Source organism: Lynx rufus, unplaced genomic scaffold, assembly GCF_022079265.1.
Source record: "Lynx rufus isolate CCGP_SWC_20201006 ecotype Redwood Valley unplaced genomic scaffold, mLynRuf1.p SCAF_25, whole genome shotgun sequence".
Lineage (NCBI taxonomy): Eukaryota > Metazoa > Chordata > Mammalia > Carnivora > Felidae > Lynx > Lynx rufus.
Window position 1 is genome coordinate 17,963,804 of NW_025814840.1, and position 14,577 is coordinate 17,978,380.

Sequence of the window (14,577 nt, forward strand, 5' to 3'; positions counted from 1 at the left end):
GGCGTTGGTTCCCTGAACGTAGCAATGGACCATTCTGCAGGGACATGCTGACAGCGGGGGAGGCGCGCATGTGTAGGGGCAGGAGGCATGTATGGGAATCTCCGCACTCTGTGCACGATTTTGCCGTCAAGCCTAAAACTGCTCTAAAAAATAAAGTCTTTAAAAAAAAAAAATCTGTGAACTGATATATACCATCCTGTATTTTCTATCTTATTCCTTTTTTTTTTTTTCCCAACAAATTTTGGTCACCTCCTAAGTATACTTATTTCACCCCCCGCTAAGGAGCTTGAAGGAAGTCAGCCAAACATGACTAGAGGGCAGTGTCTCCAGCAGCCCTCTGCAATCCATGCTGTCTACTCCGCGGGCTCCACAGGCGACAGAGGGCCACACGTGACTCATTCGTGGTTTCTGAGCAAGAGGATTTCCCAGCCCCCAGCTCCCAGCCCGAGGCTAGATGGGTCCCTGCAGTTACCTGGAGGGAGGGTCTCCATGCTTTGTGCTTTCTCATCCCCGTTGCTGTGATGTAGGTCTTTCTTTTTAATTGGGTCAATTTCATTCCAGTCCTCCTAAGGGGAACAAAGACACGAAATGGGTTGATCAGTTCCTCAAGCACACCTTCACTCACCAGTTCAATAAACACTTGAAGTCTTGGGACGCCAGAGAGCCCTGGGGACGTAACAAGGAGGGAGAGAGAATTCCCATCCCAGAACTTCTCGGAGGGTGGAGGTGTGTGTGGGGGGTGGGGGGGGGGGGGGGAGAAAAGCGTGGGAATGACCTTTTCCAAGGAAGGATTTGCAACTTCTCTCTTCATTTTATATTTACACTGCATATCTCGGGGAAGGCAATACTCCGGAAAACCCAGGGCTTTGTGGATTTGTGAAAGTAGGGGAAGGGAGGTAGGGAAAGTAGATTAAATAAAATAATTCAGTAGTGGTTAAATTAAAGCCATTAAAATGATGGTAGCTCTCCAGACATCTTAGATGGTTAAGGACACCTTAGGACCAGATTTCTCCCTCTTGGGTCCCTTTGAGCCCTCCTCTGACGTTGCTAAATGATTTGTTTAATTCTGCTGAGTAACAGTGGAGGGAGGAGGAAGGACCAGCCAAGCTTTTCCTCGGGCTTCACTCTAATAGGACTGCCAATGGAACAGAGCTGTAAATTAAGGGTTTAATGTGAAACCAGAATAAGATATAAGCTCTGGCAGAACTTATTCAGCTCATCTGCACAAACAATTTACTCTAATCCATCAACATTAAATCAAACCAAAAAACATCTCCATGACCACAGAGCTAAATATATCTTTCAACCACTTGGAATCTGATTTCTCTGAATCAAGTAAGAAAGATTTCTGTAGAAGAACCCAGATCATCAGAAATGTCCTACGGCTAGTCATTTTCCTACACAGATTTCCGTGAGCCAAGCCGTGTCGACTGGCCATTCTCTGGAGCAGATGTTGTCGGGATGAGCCCTCCCTGGGGACAGACCAGACCAGGTCTGCATAGGTTTGTCCGCTAGCACTCCTCCAGACCAGCGTGGGCTGCGTGTTGTGCAAAAGGGGACCACTGGAGACATTCTGGCTCTCTCAAACGTAAAGTGAGATCTGCAAGGAGGGTAATTCTCAGGTGCTGGGCCAAATCAGGCATTTTTCCCAAATGCTGCTTGCTTTGCCAATAACCTCCATTTTCACTCAAACGGTACAGTAACGAAAGAGAACCCATGCCTAAGCTTCCCCCCCCCACCCCCCTTGAGGCCAGCTTTTTCTTCAGCTGCTTCTTCAGTGCTATAGCTGGGTTTATCCCACCAGGGCCACCTCGGGAATGATGGGTTGGGGGCACCCGGGAGGTGCAGAACAATGGGCTGGAGACAAATGCTCCTGTGCCTTGGTGGTCCTGTCCCTGCCCACACCTGTCACAAGACCTCTGCCCTTCAAATGCCCCAAGTCCTGTGACTTCTGAAGAGTTTATCCTGCATTTTAACAAAAGTATTAAAATGCACCAGTATCCCAATTTATTTTTGGCGGCAAGCAGTTTTTCAAAGGTATTCATAATTTGGCTTTTGAGACCATTTGGTTAAAAATAAACTTTCAATTTACTATCAGTGATGATTTCGCGGAAAGCTTGGCAAAGGCGTGGGAGGAAGAGAATCTAACCTATTGCCTTTACAATATACGGAAATGTATGAATACTAAATCCAGTGAGTAATGAAGTTACCAGAGTCATGCTGTGCGTACTTTTAATTAAGCATTATTAATTTTTATTTTGTAGCTCGCTTGTAGCCTTTTGTGGCTAATAACTCTCTCCCCCCCTGCAGGCATTACAGTGGCGAAATGGATCAAACCATTTAACCTTGTACTTGAATAAAATCAAAAGTGAAGGGTGCTGCTGGGGCCAGTGCCCCAGAACCAAGGCATTGTCTGTACTGTTGACAAAATCAGCATTGAGGCAGGTCAACCATCAGTGCTCTCTCAGAAAATAAATGCTTCCTTCTTCCCGCAGGCAAGACGGACTGGGTCCAGAGGCGACATTCCTTAGCCTCCCTTCCCCCTCCCAAATCCACCATGCCCACCCTAAAACCAAAGCTGGGGATGAGAACATATTGAACGGCCAAGTCCCAAGCAGGTGAAATAACGCTAAGGGCCAATTATGAATGCCTGCGACACACGTGGTGTTGCGCACGGATGCTTCACAGAGAATTCCTAGTTCACAACGGGACGTGGAACTACCTGGGTCACATAGTGGGTAAGAAGCTAAAGTTGGCCTTTGATGAATCAGGCCTCAGTTTAAACCAAGTTAGAAGAACCCGACTCTCACAATATCATAAAAGTCCAAGGATACAGGGCGCCTGGGTGGCTCAGTCGGTTAAGCGTCCAACTTCGGCTCAGGTCATGATCTCGCGGTCCGTGAGTTCAAGCCCCGCGTCACGCTCTGTGCTGACAGCTCAGAGCCTGGAGCCTGCTTCGGATTCTCTGTCTCCCTCTCTCTCTGACCCTCCCCCGTTCATGCTCTCTCTCTGTCTCAAAAATAAATAAACATTAAAAAAATTAAAAAAAAAAAAAAGCCCAAGGATACGGTGCCAGGAGGTCGTTCGCAAAGGACTCGTTCGTTCTGGACTCCCAAGTTAAAAATTGCAAATTACCACGTAAACTACCTGCTCCCAGAGTAACATGAGGAGGAGGAGGAAGAAAAGGGGGAACTGTCTAGGCCACTCAAGCCCCATTCTAGCCACTGCGCACACACTGAACTTCCTTCCAGTGCTATTACTACCCCCATTTTACAGGTGAGAAAGCCGGGCACTGGAAGCTTAAGTACATAATGAGGTTAGATTCAAACCCCAGGGGATGGATGGACTGATTGATTGATTTTTAAATTTTTAATGTTTATTTTTGAGAGAGAGAGAGAGAGAGAGAGAGAGAGAGAGAAACAGAGCATGAGCGGGGGGGGGGGGTGCGGGGAGAAGAGAGAGAGAGGGAGACACAGAATCCAAAGCAGACTCCAGGCTCTGAGCTGTCAGCACAGAGCCCGACGCGGGGCTCGAACTCACAAACTGTGTGATCATGACCTGGGCCAAAGTCGGACACTTAACCGACTGAGCCACCCAGGTGCCCAAACCCCAGGGGATTCAGTACCGGAGTCCACGGTCTCAATCATTCTACTGTACTGCCTTTAGGTAAAATAACTTCCCCCACTACCAGCTAGATAGACACGAGTAAAGCAAAACAATGTATCAGCCATTTGTTCATCTCAGGATATGTCTGATTACTGTAAATTCCTAATTGTTCAGGATGATTGATCCGATTCACTGGCTGAGACAGCCGGTGCCCATGTACAACGCACACCTTGTCAACAGCTCACCCTTCCAGACGCTTGTCATGTTCCACTCTCCTCCTGTAACCCTGACCCATGGCCTTTGCTAGATGGAAGAACGTCCCCAGAGATACAGTGAGGAGTGGGCAGGTTCACCTTGGCTGAGCGTGCCCACTCGGGCGCAAACAAGCATCCCACCTGATGGCACAGTGCCACAGACCCTGCAGAGTGTGGGGAAGGCTCCGAGAAGCCTGTGGCCAAGAAGTGACACCTCAGCAGAGATCTGAGGGGTCAAGAATGGACCTGGCAAGGAGAAATGATGGGGCTCTGGGGGAGATGAGGGTTCTGGTGGAGGGAAGAAAATGAAAGGTAGAAAATGGGAAGGCATGGAAGTGGTGAGATACTGAGACTTGAGACTTCCGTTCCAGAAACATCGCATTGGCTGTAGTGTAGGGAGCAGACGGAGGGGACAGAAGAGAGGCCAGGGGGCCACGAGGGCAATGCAGCAAGGGACAGCGGGGAGCCGGCTCAAGCCTGGGTCCTAGAGATGCAGAGAGGAGACCGGCGCGACCACAGGGCGAGGATTGGAAGAGGAAAGCAGGAAGGAAGGAAGGAATCCGAGATGGAGAGTTCTGACCTGGGCGTTTCAGACAGGAGGGGCATTCACAGCTAAGGAACACGAGAAAGTTGTCTGAGTGGGGCAAAGAGGGGAGCTGGGAGATACAGACGAGCCTGTTCAGGAAATGTGGAGGTTCCCGCAAGATACCGAAAGGAGGTACCTGGCAGACACAGGAGACACACGGCTGGAGTTCTGGAAAGGCAGGAGGCCATCGAAGCTGCTGGCGGGCATGTGAGACCATCGGCTGGGGGTGGGGGGTATGAGCCAAGTGAGAACGGGTCGCAGGGCAGAGGGAGATGCAGGACACACGACAAATTGGGAAGAGCCCTGGCCCACGAGCTGGAGCCTCGGGGTCTCGCCACAGGGATCTGAGGAAGTCACCAGCCTCCCTCCCTCCGTTGCGGCACCGGGCTGAAGGTCTCATGGTCCCTGCCTGCCCTTGGCGTTCCTGGGTACCGGGTATTCTCAGCACTTTTTTATACTTTCCACCCATTTCACATGGTTGGTATGCAAAAGCTCTTCAGGTCCTTGGAGGGCAGGAGGGCTCTGTCACATTTCTGGTGTATCCCATGGCACCAAGTGTGGCACTGGTCTCAGGTTGGTCACATGATAATAAACGCTCACCCTCACGCTACTTACTCAGATTGATGACTGGCTTCGCCCACTTTGCAGTGGAAGCTTTTCATGACAACACCCCCCCCCAATACATCTACATACATGATGAAACGCATTTACACCAGCGGGGGGGGGGGGGGTGGGGAGGGGGTGTGGAGGCTCGTTTCAAAGGGGAAACGTGTGAAATGCAACAGTGTGGAGAAGGCTCCAGTGCCCAGGACCCGCTGACAGGCGGGACGTGTTACCAACTGATCTGTTTGTTTCCTCCCATTTAAGAGAAAATGATGCGGTGACAGGCAGGTCCTCTTTTCAGTGACAAGTAGAAACGGCTAAGATTAGAGGAGTAATGATGCGGTTTGATGCTGGGTCAGAAGTTGCAGAGCATTCAAGGCCTGGGATCCGGTCAGCCTGCTGTTATTCCCCGGGGGCGGCAGCCTCCTCTCTGCTTTGTGTCTCTGGCTTGCAGAGGAGGGATACTGACATGGAACTGACATGCGGAATGACCAACGCAGGCTGAACACGGGACTGCGGATCAGGCTGCAAAGTGGGTTCCCTCAGGGAGGTTTCTTTAGCCAGAGGTCTGCCACCCATATCAACGATCATGGAGCAGGGAGGATGCTGCTACCCCCCACCCCACACCCCCCACTCGTCTTCACTGTTTAGACCACAGTGTGGGAAAGACCCGGAGAGAGCCTCACCTCTGGCACTGAGGCTGTCTCTCCCTTGGGAAAGGGCATATGAGCCCAGATAATGCAAAACGCAATCTCCTGTCCTCCCACTTACTCACGTACCTGGGCTCGTGGCTATTATTAAGCGTATTTGAATTGGGTGAGTTTTCACAGAGTCTTTAGAAGTTCTAGATACACACTGTGCCCACGCTGTTCTTACGAATGGGTAACAGAAGCAGTCTGTTACCTGAAGCACAAATGGTGATCAAGTCAGGCTGGGACTGAGATCAGATGGAAATAAATGACGGAGTGATGTCTATTTATCTAGCATAATTAGAGAGAGCAGCAGCCAAAATTCATCTCGTTTCTAAGACGATAAAAGAGCAGTAGGTTTTAATAAAATGACACGTTTTTCAGAAATAGTCAATCCAATAGGTTGGTTTATGGCATAGTTACAAAAATTAATTCAGTGTAAATATAGCTTTATTTATTTAAGGAATATTCCCCATCATATTCCCAGTATGATCTGTCTTTGTTTCAAAATAAGAAGAAATACAAAAAATAAATTAAAAAAATTAGAAGCGGGGGCCTAGGTGGCTCAGTCGGTTACGTGTCCGACTTCGGCTCAAGACCTGATCTCAGTTTGTGAGTTCAAGCCTCGGGCCTTCTGCTGTCAGCACAGAGCCTGCTTTGGATCTGCTGTCCCCACCTCTCTCTGCCCCTCCCCCCCTACTCATGCGTGCACTCTCTCTCTCTCACAAAATAAGCATTTAAAAAAAAAAAAGGTAAGAAGAAATAAATAAAAATTGGGCTTGGCTTTTGCCAGAGAGGCTGCGGAGGGAAGAGCTGTGAAAGCTGCTTCCGGGTCACGGGTGTGGAGGCAGAAAGGCCTCAGTGGTGGTGTTGGGGCGGGGACAGCGAGGGTCAGCGAGCTGTGCAAGCAGCCTCTTCCGTACTAACAGATCGCCATCGACTTGTTAAGGGCACCGATGGGTCCAACCCTTCTTGTCCCAGATGGGAAAAGCGATCGGCAAGGGCTAAGTGACTTATCAGGTTATCAACCAGCGCAAAACAAGTTCCCTCAAACCCGAGGAGCCTGAAACAAGAAACGTTTATTATCTCACCCAGCTTCTCAGAGTCAGGAATCTGGGTGGTTCCGGCTCACGGTCTCTCATGAGGCCGCCGTGAAGACGGCGGCCAGGGCTGCCAACCATCTGAGGGTCTGACCGCGCTGAGGGGCCGCTCCCAAGGGTGTTCACTCACACGGCCGCCGGTGGAGGCCACAGTGCCTTACCACGGACTCCTGCCCAGGGCTGCGCGAGTGCCCTCGCAGCGCGGCAGCTGGCCTCCCCCACGGTGAGAGATCTGACGGGAGGGGAAGGTGGAGGGGAGACAGACAGAGGGAGGGAGGCAGACGCCAGGACTCCCTTCACCACTTAGTCTTGGAAACCACACACCGTCACACCGGCCACATTCTGGTGGCGGGGAGCACATCCCTACGTCCAGCCCACGTTCAAGGGGAGGGGAGTCAGAGCCCACGTTCTGGCAGAAGAAGACTGCCAAAGAACTGGTGAACGTGTTCTGAAACCACTACGTTCATTCCATGCCCAAGACCTGAAGGGTGGTGGAGAGGAGGACAGAACACGGCTACAGCCCAGTCAGTTATCCACACGTGGGGGCCACGAGGCGATGAGAGCCCGAGAGCAGAGTCACAAAAGGGTCAAGCCTGCGCAGTAAACCGTTCCCTCATCTCACGTGGACCTCTAGTCCACAGGCCAACATAAAGACTAATGCCACTTAGGGTAACGCGTTTTTGGATCCCGAATCACCCCGGAAGCAAACATACCTCCACGCGTAAAACCAAGACGAGAAAGGTGGATGCACATTGTGGGCGCATCAAAGGCTGCCTTTGTAAATGTTAAGTGGCTAACACTTGTATTTGGTAACAGAGATAAAAATATCACCGTGGGGGGGGGGGGGAGAAAATAAATAGGTTGTTTCTAATCTCCCGTTACTGAAATATAGTTTCTCACTGTTAAATTTTTTCAGCTGACGAGACCATATGCTCGGAGGCAGATTAAGTAACCAAAAATACCTTCTGAATGACTACTTGGCTTTTTTTCTCCTCAATTGTCTACTTTCCACTGTTACTTAATGACTGTTCAGTAGCACCTCGACCACAACCAATCCGTACAAAAACATTCAAGTTCTGGGGGCGGGGGTGGGGGGAAAGGCCAGGTTGCCAGATTTGTTGAAAAGATGTGATCATTTATATTTCCACAGCCCAGTGACACTGAAAACTAACTGAATTGTTTACCTGGGGGCAAATTTAAAAAAAAAATTGTTTTTTAAATATTTTGGAGAGAGAGAAAGAGAGAGAGAGAGTCAGAGAGTGAGTGGGGGAGGGGCAGAGAGAGAGGGAGACACAGAATCCGAAGCAGGCTCCAGGCTCTGAGCTGTCAGCACAGAGCCCAATGTGGGGCTCGAACCCACGAACCATGAGATCATGACCTGAGCCGAAGCTGGATTCTTAACTGAGTCACCGAGGCACCCTGCAAATTAAAAAAAAAAAAAAAATTTTTTAACGTTTATTTATTTCTGAGAGAGACACAGCATGAGCAGGGGAGGGGCAGAGAGAGGGAGACACAGAATCTGAAGCCGGATCCAGGCTCTGAGCTGTCAGCGCAGAGCCCGATGTGGGTCTCGAACCCACGAACCGTGAGATCATGACCTGAGCCGAAGTTGGATGCTTCACCGACTGAGCCACCCAGGGGCCCCCACCTGGAAGCAAATTTTTAAGAGTCGACTTAGTTCCCTGCTAAAGACCAAGAACTCCCACACCCCAGCATTCTCACTATAAAGTGATCTACAGAGGAACCAGAAGGACTATTTATTGTTTCTAATGTTTCCGGGTGGGTATCCCCCCCCCCAGAATAGTGCCGGGAAATAATTCCTAGGTCTTTTTATGAGAGGATGAAAAAAACCTGCTGATGTGAGGTGTCACTATTGAAATTCTTCTTTCCAAATAGGGTGTGTGAGCTGTTAATAAATTGGTGAATGGAATTTTAACTCACTGGGAAACAGTCTAAAAATGTTAGAATACCCAAGGAAAGCCCCTTTAGTTAGGCTAGTAGTCAGATCACTTTGAACCCTGACCAAACATCTGTTAAAAACAGAAGCCTGTACCCTACAAACACTATGCATTTATAAAAGAGAGAGCTTCTATAACATCATACAGCAACTACACTTAAATGACATTTTTTTAAATCAAAGCAATGAGACATGACAGTAATTAGAGGAAAAAAAAAAAAAAGATTTCCACTTCTAAATAAGTTCCCACTGAAAGCAATAACTTAAGAGGAAAAGTATTCCCCTACCTCCCAATCAGAATAGAAAGGGAGCATAACATACTGTAGAGACCAGAACTATGCTGGCTCAGTCGCTCAACCATTTCTGAATATTCTCCAAGGGCACCAGTGAGAACTCCCCCACCCCAGGTTTCATTGCTGGGGGAGAGCTGGTCACACAAGCTGGAGGAGTACAAAAAGCTCAGGGTGAGCTTCCAACAGCAACCTCCGGACGGTTTCCAAAACCTTTATTCAGGTTAGTGTCAAAACACAGGAAGGGCTGAAGAATCGGGACCTGTGTAGAGCAGCGGGGAAGGAAACAAGACAGAAAGCCCAAGTCTCCCGGCTTTCTCCAAGGCCTGGTCCTGCCCCAGCCAACTGAATCACAACCTCTGGGTATGGGATCCAGCTAGACGGTTTTCCAGACGCTCCCCAGGCAGCGTTAATGCACAGTCAGGGTTAAGAGCCACCAGTCTCACTGATGCACTTACGGTTTTTCCCATTCACGACTCCAACTGAGCTCATGAAACCCAATGCTGCTAAAATGGAAGGGCCAAGTGTCTACGGTGGGTTCAAGTCACAGGCTGCTTCGTACATGATCGCTTGCTCACAGATGAAAAACACACTATGATAAAGGTCACGGCTTTGTTTGGTTCACAGCGTCGTCTCAGAGAAATGCAGGCTGCCGAGCAGTACCGTGGGGGCTGCTGGTTATTTGGAAGCTGTAACGATCCCATGGACCGAAGTCGTGAGTCAGAATAGCACTGCTATTTCTCCCCTGTTATTCAACTTTTCTAACATGCAGAGGGCCAGGGGCATCACCCTGCCCACTCTCTCCGTACACGGCCAATTGCCTTAATTTAGTCATCATCTTCCTGTTTAGATCCCCGTGGCCACGTACGGATGCAAGGTCCATCGGTGCCCCAGCCCGCTCAATCCAGAAACTCCAGAACCTGAGATGCACCGAGGAAAGGTTTTGGGGTGTGTCATGGGCATGGCAAATTGATCCGTCCTAGCCCACGAAATGTTGCCAGGGCTCCGCTAGACTGTAAGGCACCAAACAAGTTAGACATGAAGTCTCATCACTGAGAACATCAAACTTGCCTTCCTCCGATTTGAGGGACCTGCCTTCCCTCATTAGCTCATTCACTGATTGGTTAACAGGTATACGTCTGTTACTTCTGTGGTCTTCCTTCCCCAAACCCTTAACCCCAGTCTCATCAGGAGAAAAACATTAGACAAACCTCAAACACGGGGTAGTTTGTTTTTTTTTTTTTTTTTTTTTTTTTACCAAATCCTTGACCAGGACTCCCCAAAACCATCCAGGTCACCAAAGGCAAGAAAGGCTGAGGACCGTCATAGCCCAGAGGAGCCTAAAATGATCACTCAAAGAAAAACTCAAGAAATCTGACTAAAGTAGGGATTCCAGTTCATAACAACATATCAGTATTGGTTCTTTAACTGTAATACATGTATCATACTCATTTTTTTAATGTTTATTTTGAGAGAAAGAGAGAGAGACAGAGAGCATGTGCACACGCAAGGGAGGGAGGGAGGGAGGGAGGGAGGGGGGGAGAGAGAGAGAGAGAGAGAGAGAGAGAGAGAGAGAGAGAGAGAGAATCCTAAGCAGGCTCCGAGCTGTCAGTGCAGAACCCAACGTGGGGCTTGATCCTATGACCTGTGAGGTCATGATGTGAGCCTAAATCAAGAGTTGGGACGCTTAAGCGACTGAGCCACCCAGGTGCCCCTGTAGGATACCAATTTCAGATGGTCGTAATAGGGAAAACTGGGTGCAGGGTCTATGAGACTCTCTGTACTAAGTTCCCATTTTTTTTTCTGCAAATCTAAAGCTATTCTAAAAAATAGTTTAAAAATTTTTTAAATTAAATGTGTGCAGAGATCTTATTTACATAAAAGGCAAATAATTACATTAAACACTCCTGGTTCAACGTCTGTCAACTACGTATTTCTAGGGTGTCTTGTCACTTTCTAATAGCAATTTCAATCCCACTCCCTCTCCCGGCAGGGAGCTAAGGTGTGAATCTCTTGATAAATGCTGATTTTAAAGCCAATTTTTGCAATGAGACACACAGCCCAGGAGCAATCTATTTCACACCACCATCTTCTCTTTTCAAGAGCAATCAATTCATCCTAAACGCCCATGCTCACAGTAGATGACCAAAGCACTAGGTGGCCCAGGGCAGGGGGGGCACGAGGCAGGCTATTAACATGCAGCTTTTCTGCATCCCTGCTCCTAAATAAGATTTTATGAAGCAAGACGGCTCTGGGGCCAAGTCATAAACATTCCCGAAGGCAAGAGCAGCAGTTTTTTAATCCAGAGCCCCCAAGTTAGCTGAGCACCTGCTATTTTAAGGAGTCGTTTACAGCCTCATTTTTTTAATCGTGTGATCGGATTCCACCTCTTTCTTCCTAGAATCAGAGAAATAGCGTCTCCGATTTCGGGGAGGGAGGTCTGCGACAAAGCCGCTTTCTAACTGCTGCTTCTTGTTCTGGAATTTTCAACGTTAGCTGAAGCAGGTTCTCTTACTTTAGAGAAATGATGAATTTCCGCAAACTTGACAAGAAAATGGCTTTTTAAGAAATGTTTATTTTGGAGAGAGGGAGCGTGTGCACAGGCATGAGCAGGGGAGGGGCAGAGAGAGGGGGGGAAGGGAGGGAATTCCAAGCAGGTTCTGCACTGTCAGCGCAGAGCCCGACTCGAGGCCCGATGTCACAAACCGTGAGATCATGACCTGAGCTGAAATCAAGAGTTGGACGCTTAACCAACTGAGCCACCCAGGCGCCCCAAGAAAATGTCTTTTTAGAAAAAAAAAATTGTGTTTTAGAAATATCATTTCTCCTGTGACGTGTGCAAAAGTCAACTGCGTATTAAAGTGTTAATAAATGATGAATTCAGAGGTGTATGGGGTCTCACAGAACTAACTGCGCTGCAATGCTTGCTACCCTGTCAAAAGCAGGTGCCACTAACTCGTACATTTACTGATGAAATCCCTCCCCTGGGCACCTCAGGTCCATACAGTTGGTTCCTTCCTTGCTCGGTTCTGTAACCACTGGCGTCGAGAACTGTCTAAGAGAAAGAGCCTCCCTGGGCATCAGATCTGTTTTCAAGAGCATCTCCGGGAGAAAAGTGAGTTCTAGAATGACACGCCTTAAGGCGCTCCAAGGGGCCCCGGGTTGGGAACTAAATGGAACATTTTCAATTAAGTTTTTGTCCCTCCCTTACGTAATCCCAGAGCGTGAGGGTCAGAAGTTCCTGGTGGCACAGCCCAGGTACAGCTGACCAGGTGCGAGTGGGAGGGAGGATCTCTTACCAAACCCTCGCCCCATACCCAGCACTGAGCCGGAACTGGTGTTTTCTCGCTTGTTCCTCTGCCCACCAAGGCGGATACGGCAATTCTTCCCCACCCTGAGGCTCCCCTCACAGTACCTTACCCGTGCCCCTCAAAGGGGAGACGCTCAGTTCAAGTACAGCTCGGATTTCAATTCCTTTTCCTTTGGGGACAATTAAATTCAGAGAGACCTGGGCGTTGGAAAAAGGAAAGAAACAGAGAAGCGAGGGGGAGAGGAGGTGGCTTCCCCAAAGCTGCCCTGGGATAGAAGGGGAGGGTAGCGGGAGCCCAGCACACCTCCACGGCCAAGGCCAAGGCCATGCAACCTGAGGGCTGAGGAGGGAGGTGTTGGGAAAATATATATTAATTCGTGGCAAGGTGAGTAGGTAGGACGACGGTGACCCATGTGGGTCTTTCCAGAAAACCAATGAATGTGGCCGGAGGACCGGAAAATTCCACGTGTGAGGCACGCAAAGCAAGGAAAACACACTCAGGAGCATCTCCGTGAGGCGGTGGGGAGAACCCATCTCAAGTTTCTAACAAATGAGCAGCAGCACACGGGAACTATACAGCATTCACCTTGATTAGTTTAAAATTTACATGTTCTCATGCGCATTCTCTTCATTCAGGGCGCGATGGCTCCCTGCCCGCCGTAGGAACGAGACCCCCCCAGCCCTAGGATGGCTGGCCCAAATCTGTTTTTTCTCACCGGGACTTCCTTTTATTAGTTGCAAATTCTTCTTTCACAAAGGATTTGCGCAAACAGAACACGGTCATACATCGTTAGCCCAACTTTACGGATAAGTAAACAGACGGGGAAAGTAGGTTGCCGTAGTACAGGCTGAGCCCGGGTTCCACGCCAGCCTGTCCCCAAACACTGTTTTTTGTTCCACTGTGCCACGCTCTTTTCTTAGGAGGTTATTTAGATCAGATCAGAGGGGGCCAAGTGGGGCGTTCGCATCCAGCCCCTAGTTTGCGTGGCACGTAGTGGAGCCCTGCACCCCAGAACAGGGAAAGCCCCAGCCCAGCCGGCAATGTCTGGTCCAGGGATGCTGGTTGCCCCGGGAACCTCCCTCCCTCTTGTGTTCTGCCAGGGGACAGGACGGACAGTGCCGGTCGGGGGCAAGCTGTTTGATCCCTCAACCCCTGGCAGGTTTATTTACACGTCCATTCTCTGCCTGCAACAGCTGGGACATTTTCCACACTATTCCAGCGCGCGGGATTACAACATGGGTTGCAAACATCCCGCTATCTTATTAAAAAGCAAAAGGAGACAGTGTAAATTAGCTCAACCTGACCGGAACTCAACTGGGCACCACGTATCAAGAGCTGGAAAGACACTTACAACCTTTAAGCTGAGAAATCTCATTTCTGTGAGTTTATCCTAATGAACTAACCCGAGATCAGGAGCAAGTGTTCTGCATGAATGTTGTAGCATTGTTTCTGAGAAAAAAAGAAAGAAAGAAAAAACTTCAAACAGTCCCCAGTAAGCAGGCTGCTTAAATTGTGTTATAGCCCCTCAAAAGAGTATTATGCAACCATTAAAAATTATAATTATAGGGATCACACAGCCATATGCAAATGCTTCTAATGTGTTAAAGGGAAAAGCAGGAAACAAAATTTTATGTACACAATGAAACAACTATATAAAAATACGTAGCCATATGGATTAGCTTGGAATGAAACGCACTAAAATAAAAAAGGGTTGTGTTAGCGTGAAGAATAATGAGCTTTTGTCTCTACTTCTCAAACTTTCTGTCATGTTTTTAAATTACCTTCATGAATAATAAATTTAAACACAGACATGTTTAGGTTGGAACTTCAAACCTATGCACTATTTCATATCATTAAGGCATTATGGCAGTTGGCTTGTATCTGGCGGCAGGCTGGGAAGACCGCCCAAAGCAGCTGGAGGACCAGGGGCGGCACAGGAGCTGTTTCTAGAAAGAGGTTGTGAGCCTGGCCTCTGCTCTCAAGGCGTTACGTGAAGACGCTATTCTAGAACCCAGGGAGGTCTCCATCTTCCCTCAGGAATTGGGAAGGTCCCTGCTGTCCCGGACAGGGTTTGGTTCTTCCAGGCCTGCCGAGGGGCCCTTCTTCTCTGTGTCCATCTCCTTCCCTACCGAGCATTCCCTCCAAGAAACTGGTCAACAAAAGACGAAACTGATCTTGTGT

The 14,577-nt window shown here is 48.9% G+C and overlaps 1 protein-coding gene across 2 annotated transcripts in view; it reads right to left on the bottom strand.

The window, feature by feature from the left end:
- The window catches only part of GALNT2 (polypeptide N-acetylgalactosaminyltransferase 2), a 193,097-nt gene that overhangs the window by 92,889 nt on the left and 85,631 nt on the right, over positions 1-14,577 (bottom strand). For both annotated transcript variants that reach the window (XM_047088639.1, XM_047088640.1), the window contains exon 2: positions 473-566. In XM_047088639.1, coding sequence (XP_046944595.1) covers positions 473-566 — 94 coding nt within the window. The remainder of the gene's footprint in view (positions 1-472; positions 567-14,577) is intronic.